Here is an 18,244-nt window from a genome sequence, read left to right as displayed (position 1 = left end):
CGGAGCGCTCGTTAAGTGGGCTGAGCCACGCCTCAGCCAATCAGGGATGCCGTTTCATGAGCGCTTAGAGCTCGGCAGGCTTTGTTTACATGTTTTCTGCTGATGCAGTGTAAACAGCTCTCTTTGCAGACTCATGCAATTCGTATATTCGATGAACAGTTATTTCGGTTGACAGTAGTATTCGTGGAACGGATTAAAATCGTTAACCGAGGGACTACTGTGCACACACACAACAACAACAACAACCGCCATTCGCCACTAAGTGGCGGTGACATCACCACGGTGCTTGTGCCAGGCCAAGTGCACCTTGAGGCCACGTGAAGTGTCGAACGCCCGCTGGCAGTACGTCACGGGGCAGACCCAGGTGCCATGGGTTCGACTGACTGAGTTGACACACACACACCTACACACCTACTCGAGTGTACCTGCGACCCGGACAATATTCAGTGGAGGAATGAATCCCCGGGCTCGCACCTTCGAGCGGTGCGGTGGTGACGTTGGCGTCCGCCTCTGGCCCGAAGGCGAAGGTCTTGGCCCACACGCGGAAGTGGTAGGTGACCCCTTCCATGAGGTCGCGCACACGCAGCCACCGTGGGGCGTCCGGCCGGACCTCCACCGTCACGATCTTGCTCACGCCTACCGCACGGACCGCGCACGGGCAGGCATCGACAGAGGGGTCACCGCAATGATAATGTCATTGCGACGGCGTTTGTTTATACAGCGAAACATCTTTGATTCTCAAGACTTTTTTTAAGGGGGGGGGGGGGGGGGGCAGTCTTTTTCAAGGGTTTGGGGCCTGCCTCTGTGGGATATTTGGCCAAGTTATGTTAATTCATTATTTATGTTTAATATTAGCGTGGAATGGTGTTGGAAAAGCTAAACTTGATAATGAAAAGCAACACACCAATGTGGTTAAAGAAGGACGTCTTTGACCTATGTATGACATGTGGATCGGAAACACGAGCATGGACAATGGCCAGTAATTGAAACTCATCATGAAGTGGGAACCAAATGAGGGAACATGCTTGAGCGGACATCCACTGAAGAGATGGAAGTGATGTGATCGGCTTACGTGCAGGAGATAGACAGAAAATTAAGAGATGGTGACGGCTGTGGGGGGGGAAGCCTTCATCCAGCAGTGGACAGATCATGACGATGGGATGGCATCACTGTGTTTGGAGAGCACCAATACAATGAGGGATTCAAACTTCAACTCTGCGCTAATTGGTCAGAGGGCAACTTGCTGTGCTGCCTCCAGCAGTAGCCCACCCCCTCATTGCACTGCAGGTGAATGCATCTCCATCTCTGCGTGAGCTGCCAACTCTGCCGGCAAGTTACTGGATAACGAGCGTCAATCACCACTACCACCAATCAAAGCCTGTGTCTTAGCTATTGGAACGAGAGTCCTATTCAAGCGGCGAGATGTTAACTCCATCGCGTGCTATGCAGGAGGTCATGGGTTCGATCCCGACCGTGACGCCTGCTGCTGTATATTTGGAGTTTGCATGTCTCTCTCCCCTTGGTCACGTGGATTTTTTTCTCCAGGTTTAGAATCAAGGTGCGTTCACAGTGTTTGGCTGCCATACATTTCCATGTGATGAGCAACTTTGTCGCTTCGGAAAAATAGCTACACAGCTCAATGGGCCTTACCGGGTAAAATAATAAAAATTGTTGACAGTTTTAAAATAAATCGTTTCATCATACCAAAATATGCTGTGCCACTGACGACCACCACCACCACCACTGTGCCCGGCGGACAGTGGCAGAGACAGGGGGGCGGCTTGGTGGGTATCTCAGAAGGGATCCCGAGCCAGATTATTAACGAACTTTGAGCAAACAAGCAAAAGATCACAGCTTTTCTCAGCTTGGAGGAGCTCACGCTTGTCCAAAGTTTGCGCTCACCCCGGCATCGGCGAACGAACGTGGTAAATAAATATATTAACGCACAAAATAATAAAATCGCCTTCGCTCACAGCTTCAAGAGCAAAGAACGGCTGAGTGGGAGGCAAAGCTGGCACGGACATGCGCACAATCTGAAGGCCTTGTACGAGAGAGCTTCTTTGATCAAAGTCTTCAAAGAGTCTTCAAGTGTTACAGGTTTTAAAACAAATCTGAACACTCGCCTCTTCTCAGCAGTACATTCAAAGTGACTGCAATACGCGGGTTACGATTACTGCTCCGCACGCGTTGGCCCGGCTGTCACGCTTTGCACGGACCTGACGTCGCTCTTGACGTCGGGAATTTGGCTTTGTGGATTTGTTTAAGACTTGAAAAATGCTTTGTCTGTAAATCGTGTTTCAAAGTGCAATTTGTTACAGCGAGGTGAGAACTCAAGATACCAGGATAGTCTCATTTGCAACGGTACCCTCGTTTGCCAAAATTGCCAAAAACTGAAAAAAAATAAGTTAAACAAAAATGTAGAATTAAATTTTGATTTAAAGCTTTCGTGACTGCAGGGATTCATATTATTGGTTCTATCGGTAAAGTCACGTAGAAGGGAAATAATAAAATAATAAAAATATTAAACAACAATTTTTTTATTGTTTTATATTTTCATTATAATGTAGAATTAGTTCAAATGGTAAAGGTGCAGCCCTGCAAAAGCATGCTCAGGCCACTGCTGGCAGTAGGGCCTTCACTAAAACGGAGCTCTAGAAAGCCCCTTCTAGATGGCATTTGGCCTACTCTTCCACACCTACTCTGTAGTACCCACACTTTACCCCACCGATCTACCAATCAACTAACTGTGGTGAACTCATTCATACTGTTGGGGTGTGATGTGGGAAGATTTAAGCAACTTGTGCCATTGTTTTAAATGCCATGGCCAGAGATCACACCGGCGATCTCTGTATTGCAAGTGCATTGTGCTGACCAGCACGGTGAGGTATGGTTAAACAATCCGACGCATTACAACAGATTTGAATTGGTGCATCGTTACACATCGGCGAGTGAAAGAGGGAACACATGCATCTTGCTGACAGGCGGCGTGGGGGGCTTGGAGGGGGCAGAGCCCCCCACTGCTAAAGGCTCACACCCCCTTCTGAATACGGTGCGAAAAATAATTGATATACATACTGGGGGTTTTAGCGACTGCGGCCTTGGATTTCGTGGGGCCCACACAACTGAATATAATTACATACACTATATCTACAGCTTTACAACGGTTGGGACGCAATACTGTAGCACTGCGATAAACCCCGTAGTGTAGGTTGGTAATTAAAGCCATAGCTTCACGATGCGCATTAATACCGGAAGTGTGCTCACATTTAAATAGTGTTGTTCGTTTGCACACCTGATTTAGCTTTAAAAAATTCCTCCATTACATTTTTTAAGACCACAACTGAAATAGCCAAGATGAATAATAGTGGAGTGTTTGGCATCGGGCACGGGTGGTGGTAAAGCAGTCAAGGGAGGGAATTGAATGTACAAAGAGGGCCCCCCCTGAATCTATAACAGACCCGGGCCCCCATCAAACTAAATCTGGCCCTGCCTACTGGATTAGTGCATGCATGTGCATGCGTGTGTCCATGCGTGCGTGTGCACGAGTGCATTTGTGTGGGCGTGTGCATGCGCATCTGGTTGTGTGTGCGTGCGTGTGCTTGCGTGTGTGTGCGTGTGCATGCGTGTGCATCTGTGTGCGCGTATGCATGCGTGTGCGTGCATATGGTTGCGTGCGTGTGTGTATGTATGCTGAACTTCTTTCGCACCATACAGTAATGCACTATGAACCTGGCGACCCGAGTCCAAATCCCGCTCACGGCCAATACCAGTGATGATTATCTGAACCCGTCCTGGGCCTCCCCTATGTCGACTCAATCTCAAATGAGGACCTGGTGCGATGTGTAAATATGACCAATGGGGAGACAAAGGCAGCCGGGCGTGGCGCTGGCTACCCAACCCCTCGTGTGCCGTGCCGGCCTTCATAGGTGCTCGCTAACAGCACTTGCCCCAACAGCCTGTTAAGGCTATGCGGCAGATCTTTGTTTTTTGTGTGTGCGTGCGCGAGTCACCGTGCACCGGTGTGGTGGGCTTGTAGATGAGCTTGAAGCCCTCCAGAACGCCGTTGGGCCGCAGAGGATCTCCCCACGACACGTTGAGCGAACTTGTCGTCACGTCCTCGAATCGCACAAACTGGGGAGCTGAGGGCGCTGTGTGTGGGTGGGGGGGGGGGGGGTAAGGTGGGCAGAGGTGGGGGGCAGGGGTACAGGACACCAGCGCCGGCAGCACAGGCAGCGTTGGGAGTGAAATTAACGCAAACGCACGTCGACAGCAACACACAGGACAAGCAACCGGAGCCGTGCGGTGAAGATCCGTTTTTTTATTTGCTGTGACATTCTTAATTCCTGAGGTGTCACCGCCAGCGGAGGCTCATCACGAGCAAATTAAGTTATCCCTGTATAAGAAACTTCCATAAATGCGCGAGCAAAGAGACAATTACATTACAGCCGCCGCGCAATGTGGAAGGGGCTCTCAGCAAAGTACGGACGTTGGGAGGGTCTGTGTGTCCGGCATTTCCAATGCAGCCTTTCTTGATAAGGCCAGGAAATGAGACATTCAGGTTGCCTATCGCGGTAATGTAATATTGCATCTTAATAACATGTTGCCTGTTTGGACTTGGTTAAAGATAATTGTGTTTTATTCCAAAGGTATATTTTGTGCTTTTGAAGCTTCGATTGAATGCTTTTGATGGTCTGAATTTTGTGTATGGGCTCATTTTTCATGTTTAAAGTTTTGAAGGCCCATGGACACGATCGCTCGTATTCCATAATTCATGGGGGCCAGCTCAGTGCCTTCAAAAACATATTTGTTTTGGTCTTTTTCCTAATTTATAATCCTGGTGCCTTTTCATTTGTACACAGCAGAAGGGGCGCTTTTATAACGCCCTTTCATATGAGATTGGTATTTATGACATGACAGATATTTTAATTCTCAAGAGCTGCAATTTGAGCAAGAATCAAGTAAAATAACCACATTAAAATTTTACAGTTTGTGTGTGTGTGAGATTGTATGTATGTCGTTGGAGTCATTGATAACCGGGCTCAAAGCATCAGCATGCTACACTAGGAATACCTGGTTTAATCATCTTGGTGACTTTGAAACCCAGATTCGATGCTGGGATCTCAACGGTGGAAGCTCAACTCTTTGAGCTGTGAGCTACCTGGCCAGCTCTTTCAATGCCTTTTTGATTGCTAGTCCACACTTCGCTTGAATAGACTATGAGGGGTCATGCATTGGCCTTAACTTTCACACAAACACGTGGAAAAAATTCCATACCCGTATTCAAAGAGACAAGATGCTAGGGTTAATTTGGCCAGCATTTTTTATATCGTATTTCTAAAGTAAAAACGATTATTATTTAGTTTTACCAGGTAAGGCCCACTGAGTTATATAGCTATTTTGTAAAAGCGACCTCGCCACAAATGACAGCTCAATTAAGTGGATTATCATGTGGAACCAAACATTGTTTCTAAAAGTGGAGGGAAAAACAGGAGGACCCAGGGAAAAATCCACGCGACCACGGGGAGAACATGCAAACGCTAAATTTACAGGCGTCAGGGTCGGGATCGAACCCACAACCACCTATATACCAGGCGAGATAGTTAACATCTCGCCACCATCTGCGTCTAGCCGATGGCAAGCTGTGGCATCTTAAATAAAGTCTCAGTCTGCAGATTTCATTGAGTCATTCACTTAAGTATGGTCGACTAAAGGAGTAAAACATTTAGTGAAACACTCAGTTATTAAATGTTGGCGTGAGAGAAATTTTCACCCGTAACCCGCCACGCCAGCCATCCAGTGAACTCATTTCATCATTTTACATACGCACATTCATCCAGAGCCAATTATCACATTCGGTCCTCCTCAGTTGCGCTGCAGTCTCCGTCTGATAATGTCACTAAATTATCGCAGGCTGCGTCTGCATTCAGGCTCGTTAATTCCGTCTCGTCAAAGGAGCTCGCGCTTTGGTCCTTGGTGGGGCAGCTGCAATGAGCGTCACGCTCCGTGAGGTGCGTCCACCCTTGGTCCGTCGTTGGCTAAAATTAACAAACAAAAACGACTTCTCTCGGCGAAAAAACAATTTTTGGCCACTAATTTTCATTGACGGAATTAACGCCGAAGCGTCGCACCGGTGATCCCACTGCGGAAACAACTGAGCCATCAGTTCGCCGATTAGCGCCTTGCAGTGGACAAGCGTGTAAAGGAATGTTCATAATGTAGACACTTGCTTACACACACACACACACACCTACCCGGTCAAACATGCCGCTATTAATTTGTATGCAATTAAGGCGATTCATTAAGTAGCTAGCCAGGCGCGGTGGCGGACACCTGTACTTGCAGTGCATTGGAAGACAGTGTCGGTTATTAATAATGATTTATAAATAAGACAATAAATCATAAATGTACAACCCTTTTACGTCATCAATTGCGCTGTGAAAAATCTCAAAAGCCAACGGAGAGTGAGGTGGCTCGGAGATGACAGGACAGCAAAGAGCTACGTGATCTAAGGGTGCCAGGTGTATGAGAATTGTCCCCATGTGTGCTTGTGGGTTTCCTCCAGGTGAGTGTAGGACCATCAGCCAACCTGACTGCTTTACATCGAATTAGTCGGTGGTGAGCGTGGCTGGTGAGCACGGGTGGCGAGCACGGGTGGTGACTGCAGGTGGTGAGCGAGGGTGGTGAGCGGGTGATGAGCGAGAAAGGCGAGCGCGAGCGATAAGCGCGCCCGGTGAGAACACGTACGAGCGGGCAGCGTCTTGGCGGTGATGGCGGCGCTGCGAGGGCCCTCCCCGGCCGAGTTGTAGGCCGACACGCTGACGGCGAACACCGTGAAGCCCGTCAGGTTCTTGAGCCGCGCGCTCGTCTCCGGCAGGAAGAGCATGCGCACGCGCTCCGCGCCGGCATCGCCTCTCACCCCCGACGGCGCCGTGTCCTTGAAGTAGACCTGGGCACCAATACGATCACAACAATCATACAATGGAATGACAATACTACGTCAATATGCAAGGCCGCAATGTGATACAGAATGAAATACTGTAAAATGTTAATAGAGTAATGCAATACAATAATACGACGCAATGCTACGATGCAATACAATAATACAATACTACAATGCAATATTACAATTTATATATAAGTAAAAAATTATCTGTTTGTGGGTTTGTTTGTGGGGTTTGTGTCTGTTCGCGCGCTTGCGAAGAAAAAATAGCCAGGTACCAAGCCGTAAGCCCCACGGTGAGCAAGCGCTATTCCTTTTTCACATCTGTGAACTTTAAATTTATTTAAGACGCGTGCACTACCATACCAACTCACACGCCTTTGGTGGGGGGGATGGCCCATGCCAAGTCGCATGCCTTTCGTGGGAGTGAGGGGGACATTTTCTTTCACGTTAAAAATGTATTAAAAATACACTAAACGCTGACGTTAATTCTTCACTGTGTGATGTCCCCCCCACCCCGATGCGTTCAGTTATTACTACTATACAGTCGCTAGATGCTACAACTATAGGCCGTAGATATTACTGCAGAGCGGCCGGGGAGATCGTGGCTGGGGGGGGTGGGTGTCAAGGGTAGCAGCCCATCTCCAGCCTGCCAAGGTGCCACCTCGGCCGGCTGGACAATCTAGGCGAGGCCGGAGGCTCTGCACGGGACTAGGCCTCACCACACAACTCTGTCAGGTAAGTACTTTATGCTTTAGAGTCGATAAATGCTGCTATACAGTCAGCATGTACTACTGTAGTGATAGCAGGTATGACCACAGTCGCTATGCACTGCTGTAATCATAGCAGGTACCACCACAGTCACACGCACTGCCGTTAGATTTCGAAGAGTATTTTTTAAATACTTTTTTGGCCCCGGGCAATGCTGGGTATATAAGCTAGTATAATATAATACAACAGATTACAAGAATACAATATGATAACACAATACACCATTCCAATGGAATAATACAATAGAATACAATATAACACAATACAATGATACAAAAAAAATACAATAAGATGAGGGTTGAAAAAGTGTTTAAATGCAACACCATCTAAAGATGCTGCACAGAAACAGTGGCCCATAGATTCACTCAAAGACCCATAGACTCTCACAGAGAGACAATAATTCAGGCAAAGCTCATACACGTGTCACATTCACACAGACACGCATGGACTCACATAGAGTCCCATAGATTCGCATATAATTGCTATGAAATAAATATTGACACTGTACAGAAACAGTGAGTGTATTTATTTTCTATGGAGAGGGAGGCAGTCAGTCATATGCAGAGGATGAAAAGGAAGTCTTAAGCCTGGTCTTGGGCAGGAGGAAGTCTCGTGTCAGTTGGTTTGTCTGTGTGTGGCTAGGATTACTAGGGGGGCGGTGGCACAATGGTTAGCGCGCTGCGCTACGAACGCAGTCACCCGAGTTCGATTCCTGCTCGTGGCCAACACCGGTGACGAATTTTTAAACTGGTTCTGGGCCTCCCCTAGGTCGATTCAGCCTCAAATGAGTGTAAACATCGCTACTAGGGAGACAAAGGCAGCCAGGAGTGGGGCTGCCCACCAACCCCCTCGTGTGCCATGCCGGCTTTCACGGGTGCTCACTAACGTCACTTGCCCCAACAGTTTGTTGAGGCTATACGGGGGATCTTTGGTCTACATGTGCGTCTATGGATCCTTGAGTCAATACAAGAGTCATGCACTGGGGATTCATATGATAAAAGCGCCTAAATGTGACCGCCATCTCGAGATGCTGAGAGGTAGCGGAGGATCTTGAAGCCGAGAGGATCGTCAAATGGATCTGGGATTTGATTTCAGAGCCAGTGGTTGGGCCATTGTGGGACCACGCACAATTCACAACGTTAACGATGGGCAAGGGCCGATCCGAATGTGGCTGCGGTGATATCTTAACTGATCCCCCCATAGGCTGGAACGCCCTTCCCCCAGCTGTCAGTGCTGTCGACTCTGCCCTCATTCAAGTCTAGGCTGAAGAGCCTTACCTCTTCTTTCCCTGCCTGCGACCGAGCGCCTCTATCCATAAAATAAACACAATCACTGTTTCTGCTTCCAGCGGCCGTAAGATGCGGTGGCATTTTGACGTCGTCGTAAAGTGTGGGGTGGGAGACAAAATCAAATTCGTGCACGTGTATCGTTCATCCGCATAAAAAAAAGACAATTCCTTCCGCGGTTTCATTGCGGGGCCGATGAAATTCCCAAACGCGTGAGCGGCAGAGAGAGCTGACGCGATTTAAATAATCCATCCGGATCGCCGCGACCCCCTCTGACCGCGCGGCTTCGCGGTGCCGAGAAAGCGCAGGCAGCGGCGTCCTAAGGCAACGGCGGCGTCGCGGCCTGGCGCAGTCAACCCCCTCGACGCTTAACATTCCGCACAAACTCTTACACGGCAGCCTCCCATCACTCACGTGAAGGTCATTCATTGGCTAAGCTGGCAAGCTGCGGGCCACACCACGAGCAGTGTGCTTCGGCACAGAATCTTAATTATACATGCCGCACGTAATGCGCGTGTTTATATATAGGATGGGCGGTGGCAGCGTACGAAAATGCAAAGAGTCGAATTTGAATAGTCTGCTCGCTCCTTGGCATTCAACAACGCATGGAACAAGAGTGCACTCATTCAATTACCGGGATTGGCAGACGAGTGATGGATACGGCTTCGCAATGAGGCCGACGTGAGGTGGTGCGCTTGTCGGTGATGCGTAATCAAAGGCAATCGTTCGCCAGGGGAACCCTCGAGTGAGTCTCAAGGCGATTCAGGCAGGAGGCTCCTGCGGCATTGGGATGTTCATCCAAATTAAAATTAATGATCCTTCTTGGCCTCTCTATGGGCTGTGATGAAGGTGCCATTGCCCCGAGACGTCAACTATTGTGCACTTTTTTCCGTTTAGGTCAGTGTTGGCGAGGATGAGTTTTTGGTTGTCGTCAATCGTGCCCGTGCACCACTGCTTATGCGGCAGTCAGCAGCATCATGCGAGATGAAACCGGGCAACCTGGAGACACATCAACGTTGCCATCTCCAGGCCACACCTCGCAGCCCCACCTCTACAACACCTGGCAAGCCCTGTTGGTGGTAGTGATCACCCATCCAAGTTCCAACCAGGCTCTGACCTGCTTAGTTTCAAAACTCCGCCAAGAGATTGGGCGCCCCAAGGGTGATTTGGGCCACAAGTATCTCATTCTCAAAACCGCCAAGAACCTGGCAAACCCGGAGTTCGATTCCTCGTCACGGCTAATATCGGTGGTGAGCGAGTGGTACCTGAACTGGTCCTGGGGTAGCCACCTTTCACCCAACCCGCACTCACTGACCAGAGCGGGTGAAGTATGCGCCAAACAAACTAACCCCTCACCGCCACTGCCGTGACCTTCGGCCAGCGGTGGATTGACACAGAGGCCGTGATTTAATTAATTGAGCTCCCGGCGTTGGGGGGAGGGGAGAGGAGGTGGATGGGTGTGGGGGGGTAAGTTTCTGGCCGAGAGAACTTCATCAGCCTGTGGGGGCTCCGCTTGAGGCATTTGATGCTGAACCGAACTGACCTTGAATGAAGACTCGTTAAATCGGCACCGCTGAAAACATTCCCGAGAATTATGTCGCTTGCCCTTCGGTCGGGGGGGGGGGGGCTTGGCAGGGGGGGGGGGGGCACGATTACACGCCTGCTAATATGTTAACAGAAGCCACAAACTAATTGTGTTTGTGTTGACGGAGCGGCTCGGCAACACAAAAAAAAGCAAAAGGTTATAATCTCTTATTAAGCTGATTGATGGCGGTGATGAGAGCCAATGTCAGCGTTCTCGTCAAGACTCTTTGTGGGGGGATTCGTGAGAGGCGGTGTGGTGTGGGGGTGTGAAAGGGCTTCTCTGTGCATGACGGCATGGTCAACAGCTCACTCGGAGCCCCCCCTTCCACCCCAACTGCCAGACTCATCATTATTTATTAACAACAGCTAAGGATGCCGACAGCTTGTGTGCACGCTCGCGCTTCTTAATCTGCTGCCTCTTTCGCAGCGGGAATTATTAAATTCACACCTGAGCTGCGAGGAATTTTAAATGTTCTGCGAGCGCGGGCTCGTAATCGTGTGATCGCATCGCTTTCCCCTCTCTCTCGGTGATGTGCACGTCTTCTTCGAACGCTGGGGAGGCTGACAAGCCCTCTGTACCAGCGTGGACGGTACCCTCGTGTTCACCTTCTGAAGCGCTCGCTCGTCACCGTGGCGTGCGCGATGACCACCACCACCACGTGACTTTTATTTCGTGTTGTGTACGCTGCATTTAGCGCCACAGACAGCGCGTGGATTTATAGCGTTTATTTTATTTGTGTTGCTGGTGACTGCGTATTTAATATCGGAATCGCCTCCAGTGCTCTTGCTGCTGGCGGCAATAAAAGTTGTTTAAAAGTCAAAAGTCTCTGTATGTCACGGGCCCCCGTTGGGTTGGAGCCTTGAACAGGACACCGGATGTGAGGTCTCTCCCCCTGCCAACGTGGAGTCTGCGAGTCAGGGGGGGTGGCAGAGGTCGCAAACGGGTTTTGATTCCTTACCCGTACCCGTACCCGGCCGCACCAGAGTCGCAAACGGGTACCCGTACCCGGCCGTACCCGTACCTTACCCGTACGTGGCTGGGTACGGGTAGGGTACGGGTATCGGGTACCTGATTGCGACCTCTGGGATGAAGCCATGTTGCAGGCGCGGGTGGGTTGATTCTAGGAACTTGAATTGTGAGAAGAGACAAGACGTTGGGAAATGAGTGACAAACAGTTACTCACCAGTGACTCACAGCCTATCCGTACCCGTACCCGGCCACACCAGAGTCGCAAACGGGTACCCGGGTAGCCGGGTATCGGGTACCCGGTTGCGACCTCTGGGGGGTGGGGGGGTGCAGCCACGGTGGGAGTCGTATGTGTCCGGATACCACCAATGAATGATTATTCAGATATTTAGATCATTTTGGTGTTATGAATTGTCCACATGATGGGGCCACTTTGTTGAGCTATAATTTGTGGCCAGGTCGATGCTGAAAAATAAGTTATTACCTCAGTGGATGTTTGTCTGGTAGCATGGGGATGGTTTAGTGTTATTTGTACGTGTTTGGGTGATGTGTTTACTTTTCTTGCATTTTGCATTCCTATCGTGTTTGCGAGCTGTTTGTTGTTGTGACGTTTTTACCCGCTCCTACTGTGAAAAAAGAGCTTCATAGCCCATCGGAATCCTCCTCTCCGTGTAAATAAATATTCTGATTCCGAATATTTGCAGTATGGCTATGGGACAGTGACAACATAAATCGTGGTATGTTTTGAAATTGGTTCCCTCCCTCCCCCCACCCCCCATTCCCTCCCCCCACCCCCTCCCCCCTCCCTTTAAGGTAATGTAAATGCTGATTATGCTGGCGATGGAATATTTCATTTGCAGACACCGCATGAGCTGTAGGCCCAGTGCGCAGTCACTGGCCAGTAGTTACGTAGACTTAACACACTGTAATTGCAGCAGAGCCTAATCAAGCTCAAATATCCAGCAGGCACCGACTTAATAATGCAATAATGTGCTTGCCATGATGCATGTTTGCGTAAAACAGCGAAACGCATGAGGGTTCACTAGTCAAGAAAGATTGAAGGGGGGGGGAGGGGGGGAGAGGGGTGGTGGGTGTGCGCCCCCCTGGAGACACGAACGACTGCAAATACAAAACAGGATCGCTGTGCGCTCATCTGCCTGCTGAGTTTAGGGAAGCAGCCGGTGGGTTCTGAAACTCCCCGAAACAAACTCCCCCCCCTCCCGCCGCCTCGTGAGCCTCGGATGGCTGCCCTCATATATCAGAGGCACGCAGATTCCAAAACTACGCCGTCATCGGTTAATATCTGTCTGGCGTTCTTGGGGAGCTGTTAAACCAGTTAAATCATATTAGCTTGTCAAATGCAACTTCCTCGCCGGCCAGCTGTACTACACAGCCGCCTAATGGAGCGTGCCCGTATAAAGAATACTACTAGTAATGATGATAATGATAATAACGTGGCGCTGCTTAATGGGCCTGCGCTACGGCTGCGAAGACTTCGCGAGGGATGAAAGAACGTTGTCCCGACGTTTTTGATAAAAACGAGCTCGAACATCGGCAATATCATCGAGGGTTGTTTTTTGTTGCATCACCATTGAGGCCTCGAGAAACGCAAATTCAAGTTCCGTTTCTCTTCCGCGGATAAAGAATGATGGTGCAAAATAATGCTCGTGGCGCCGGAGTACTGGGTAATGACCGAGCGCAATCTGCTCGTTTGTGTGGGCGGGCGGGCGGGCGGGCGGGGTGGTGATGGTGGTGGGTTGGGGTGGCAGTTGGGTTGCTTGACAGGGCCCCCTCGGGCATAAACCCGGATCACATTCTGATGCTTTTGATTAATGGCAAAGTTGCCGCCTGATTCGAAATATTCAGCGCCCTCGCTCGGGGCCAAAGACGGGCCCTGGTTTGACTGTTGCACGTTTGATAAGTGTGATTGTTAAAGGCCAGTGCGCAGATGTGACTGGTTATCCGCGGCAGTGTTGCGCGCGCGCTCGCCATACGGCAAGCACTGCGCCGTTCCACAGCTGGATGATGGAGGTGTCCCCATACACCGCGTCGGTCGTGAAGGTTTGTTTAGACCATGCTTCACCGTGCTGGTCAGTGCGCGTTAGTGGGAGGGATGTGAGAGTGGAGGTGACGTTAGCCATGGTCAGGAATTGAGTGGTGGAGCGGAGGTGCAGTGGTTAGCGCACCGCACTATGAACCTGAGAGAGGGTGGCGGGCGAGTTTGACTTCCGGCCACGGCTCACATCAGAGGTGAGTGAAATCTGAAACTGCCCTCTGTGCCCCCCTTCACCAACCCACACTGACGAGCGTGGTAAAGTATGGCCAAACAACTCCGTTGACTGCTACGACACGAGGAAGCCTTCATTCAGCAGTAGATTTTACCAAAGGCTGTGTGCCATTATCATAATGTTATTGTTGTTATTGAAGTGCTATGTGGATGACAACCATGGCACGTGACGTGAACACTACGCGAGAGTACGGATGAATTCAAGATTTGAAGCTTTCGTGACTGCAAGGATTCATAATCTTAGGTTTTTTCGGTAAAGTCACGTAGGTAAAAAATTTAAATTAATAAATGTAAAATAAAATAAAAATAAAATAAAAATCACGACGTTTCGGAGGCAACACAAGCCTCCGTCTTCAGGTGGAACTGTCACAGCACGCTTTCTGTATCAAGTAAAAAAAAAAACTTGATACAGAAAGCGTGCTGTGACGGTTCCACCTGAAGACAGAGGCTTGTGTTGCCTCCGAAACGTTGTGATTTTTATTTAATTTTTATTTTACTTTTATTTATTTTCATTTTTTACCTACGTGACGTTACCGAAAAAACCTAAGATTAGTACGGATGAAGATGCCGCAACAGGAGGGGATGATCCTAGGCGCCACGGTGGCGAGGTGTTAACTACCTCGCCTGGTATTCAGGAGGTCGTCGGTTCGATCCCGACCCTGACGCCTGTACATTTCGAGTTTTCGTGTCTATCCCCCCCGTGTTCGTGTGGATTTTATCCGGGTGCTCCGGTTGTTTCCCTCCACATTTAGAAACACGCGTTGAGAGTATTTGGCTGCTATAAATGTCCACATGATAAGCCACTAGGTTGAGCTATCATTTGTGGCCAGGTCGCTTCTGAAAAATAGCTATAGAGATCAGTGGGCCTTACCTTAAAAATATAAAAATAGTTTCAATAGAAAAAAGTATCATGCCAAAATATGCTGTGCCGCTGTTCACCACCACCACTGGGCCATGCTCATCAGCAGGCTGAGAGATACAGACAAAAATCCCCCACTATAGCCTTAACAGACTTTTGCGGCAAGTGCTGTTGGCAAGCACCTATGAAGGCCGACACGGCATACGAGGGGGTGGATGGCCAACACCACGTCCAGCCTCCTTTGTCTCCCTAGTGGCGATGTTTACACACTGCACCAGGTACTCATTTGAGGCTGAGTCCACCTAGGGGAAGCCTAGGGGGAATCGAACCCGGGCCGCCGTCCGCAGTGCAGGGAGCTAACAGTTACACTAACGCTCCCCACTCGCTCACAGGCGCGCAATCACACAGGCATCTCAAATCACCACACATTTACAGTCCAAGCGACCCCTCCGTGTGAAACACAGGCTGCTGCAGCACACTCAGGATGTACGGCACATATCAAAGCTCCAACCAGGGGTTCATTTCAGCCAGGCTTGTGCCTGTATGTCTGTATGTTGAACTTCTTTCGCACCCGATGTAGCCAATCTTGCTAATCGGAAGTGCCTGTCAGTGACGCAGAAAATATTTCTGCACCCTGCATACCACATCGAGTATACCTGTCACGATGGCTGTGTGGAGGCTCCTAGTCACATGACTACTCCAGTCGACCAGTGACTCAGAAGATACTGAGCGAAAAATAAATTCTGGCATTTTACTGTACACGCAGGCACAGGGTACGTACACATAGAAACAAAGACAGAGATCCCCCGTATAGCCTACACAGGCTTGTTGGGAAAAGTGCTGTTAGCCAGCACCGCACCTCCAAGGGCTGTAATATCGCGTGCACGTTGGGAGTGGTGTGGCCAGCGCCACACCTGGTCGCCTTTGTCCCCCCCAGTGTTATTTGCGCACCGCACCATGTACATGTACTCATTTTAAGGCTGAGACAACCGCAGGGAGGCCCAGGACCAGTTGAGATGTGAGCTGTGGCAGCGCATCAAACTTGTGGCGCCGGGCTCAAAGGGCACTGCGCTAACCACTGCACAATCGCTCCCCATACACACAGAAACACCCACACGCGCAATTATCTGACAGCGGTTTCCAGAGCCTGTGTAAAAAAATAACAAAAACAGGTTTGTTAACACGCACGCCTCCAGACGGGAGCATTAGAGTCTGACCTTGTATCCCAGGATGATTCCATTCTCGGTGTGCAGGGGGGGGATATCCCACGCCACCTCCAGTTGAGTGGAGCTGGCGGCCCGTACCACTACGTTGCGGGGAGGTGCCGATGGCACTGAGGATCGGATTAGCAACAATGATAACGGGGGGGGGGGGGGGGGGGGGTTGAGAGAAGGAAGAAGAACAATTATGGTTACGACATTTATTTCTCGATTGACGGATGTTATCCAAACACTACGTGGCCCACGTGTGCTCATAATTTGTACGGGTGAGATGTCCTTCCATGGTTCTGCAGAACAACCAAGGAAAGGAAGGAATGGAAGAGGATGGAGGAAGGCCTTTGACCAGCAGCGGATGTTCACTGGACTGACAACAACAATAACAACAACATCATGCACACGTACAGCCCTTGTTGTTAATCCACTGCTGGATGAGGACCTGTCCATGTCGTGCGGGGGTTATCGGATAATGCTTTACCGAGCTGACCAGTGCGGGTTTGGTAAAATGCGACAAGCGTACACGTGGAAGCATAAATATGGAATCGTAGTAGAGTACAACAATCGCTTTTGTGGCACCGCCTCCTGCTGTCCGACGCGCAAACTCACAGCAGCCCATAGCACCTGGCATGCATTTTGGCAGCCACACAGTATCGACGGGGGTGGATGAAGGGGACTGAGTCTCCCCCCCTCCCCTCCACCTAAAGGTTCAGCCCCCCCCATCAAAATTCTTACATCAACAAGTTTGTTAACATTAACTGTGTGTATGCCCCCCCCCCCACCTCCGTCTCTTCAAAAAACAAGGTCACACCACAGACTTGCACGGTGATCAGTCACCCATCAGAGTTGCTATTCTGGAGCACACTCTCCAGGCTCAGGTCCCGCTTAGCTTTGCGAGCTCTTGACGGAACGTGGGCGCATCCCCGGTGTGATTTGGTCAGAGTCGGAAGGCCGAGATGGGCAGCAGGAGCGGTTGCCACGTGGCCCCCCTGCTGTGCGACTTCACCGTGAGAGCGGCACAACGAGCGCGCCAGAGGAGGGCAAAGAGCGTGGGACGCGGACGCCGCTGCGTTTTTAACTTCTGCGTAAATGCCGCAGCAGCTACGAATAGTCCTAAAACAAACATTCCTTCGGTCATGTTTCCTCTCCCAAAATGGAAACGGGGCAAACCGCACGAGAAAGTGGCCAGACAGCAGCTTTCAAAGAAATAATGTCCGCTGTGTTGTTATCGTTATTACAGCGCCACGGTTCAATTCAGCTCGATGGTAATTTGTCACGAGTGCACAGTGGAATCAGTGATTCCCTTTGAGCTCAGGTGATAGCCACTGGAGTTCCAGGACACATTCTGCTTTGAATGTTTGGGCTGTTTCCTTCTGCATTGCTCAACAGCGAAGTGGTTTTCCCTCCGTTCAACCAAGTAACTGAAATGACTATTCTGTTCACAGTTCTAAGCCAGATGTGGAAATGATAGATTCCTATGGCAGTTAATGAGAGCAAGTTGTTGTGCTTTTGCAAAATGTAATGAAGAGTAATGTACCGATGTGCCTCGAGAAGAATTATTTTTTTGTTATCAGCAGATATTACCTTGCAAGGATGTACGGATCAGAAACACGGACACTGACAAGGAAAATGGAACTAAAGCTGATCAGCGCGCACAGATGCGCGGAGAGGTGCACGTGTGGAGGTACGCTGATAGACCAACACATGGATGTTTAGAGAATGTCTGCAAATCGGAGACCGCATCGATTGTTAAGAAAGTAAAGTGGGCTCGAGGCAGGACACGTCGTCAGCGGAAGGGATGGTGACCGACGGACAGAGAATGAGGATGGACATCCCTTATCGAGTGTGTAAACACATTCAAAACTATGGCGACCAAACGGCTGCGTGACAGACTTCTTTCGCACCATACGTAGCCAACTGTGCAGGGATTTATACAGGGATATGACAGGGTTAAGGTCAGGGTGAGAGACAACATTATCAAAGGTTCTTGAAAAGTTCAGAAACAGGATAGGCGCAGGGTTAGACGCAGGATTAGTAACAGTGCTATGGATATGGCATTGGCAAGTCTTAGACAGGGTTAGAGACAGGGCTATGCTCATAGAGTCAGAGACAGGATTGGGCTTAGGGAGTTAGGATTATCGTTAAATATAGAGCTAGGGTTCGTGAGTTAGTGTTAGAGACAAGGTTAGGGAGAGTCAGGGTTAGGGAGAGTTAGGTTTGTATGGTTTGGTTTTAGAGAGGGTTACCATTTGAGAAAATGGAGCTACGGATCTAGGATCGGAGTCAAGGGTGGTTTGCAGCGACTCCATTGGCACAGCGGCGGTGCCAACGGTGAG

General features: G+C 49.8%; 1 protein-coding gene across 1 annotated transcript in view; it reads right to left on the bottom strand.

The window, feature by feature from the left end:
- The window catches only part of LOC133353638 (protein sidekick-2-like), a 473,964-nt gene that overhangs the window by 57,152 nt on the left and 398,568 nt on the right, over positions 1–18,244 (bottom strand). Inside the window, 4 exon segments of the mRNA XM_061570031.1 lie at positions 475–636; positions 4,011–4,148; positions 6,745–6,946; positions 15,912–16,027. Of these exon segments, the coding sequence (XP_061426015.1) occupies positions 475–636; positions 4,011–4,148; positions 6,745–6,946; positions 15,912–16,027 (618 nt within the window).

The sequence above is a fragment of the Lethenteron reissneri genome, chromosome 44 (assembly GCF_015708825.2).
Source record: "Lethenteron reissneri isolate LAM-NWPU_2019-01 chromosome 44, ASM1570882v1, whole genome shotgun sequence".
NCBI lineage: Eukaryota > Metazoa > Chordata > Hyperoartia > Petromyzontiformes > Petromyzontidae > Lethenteron > Lethenteron reissneri.
This window is presented reverse-complemented; position numbering and strand designations above follow the sequence as displayed.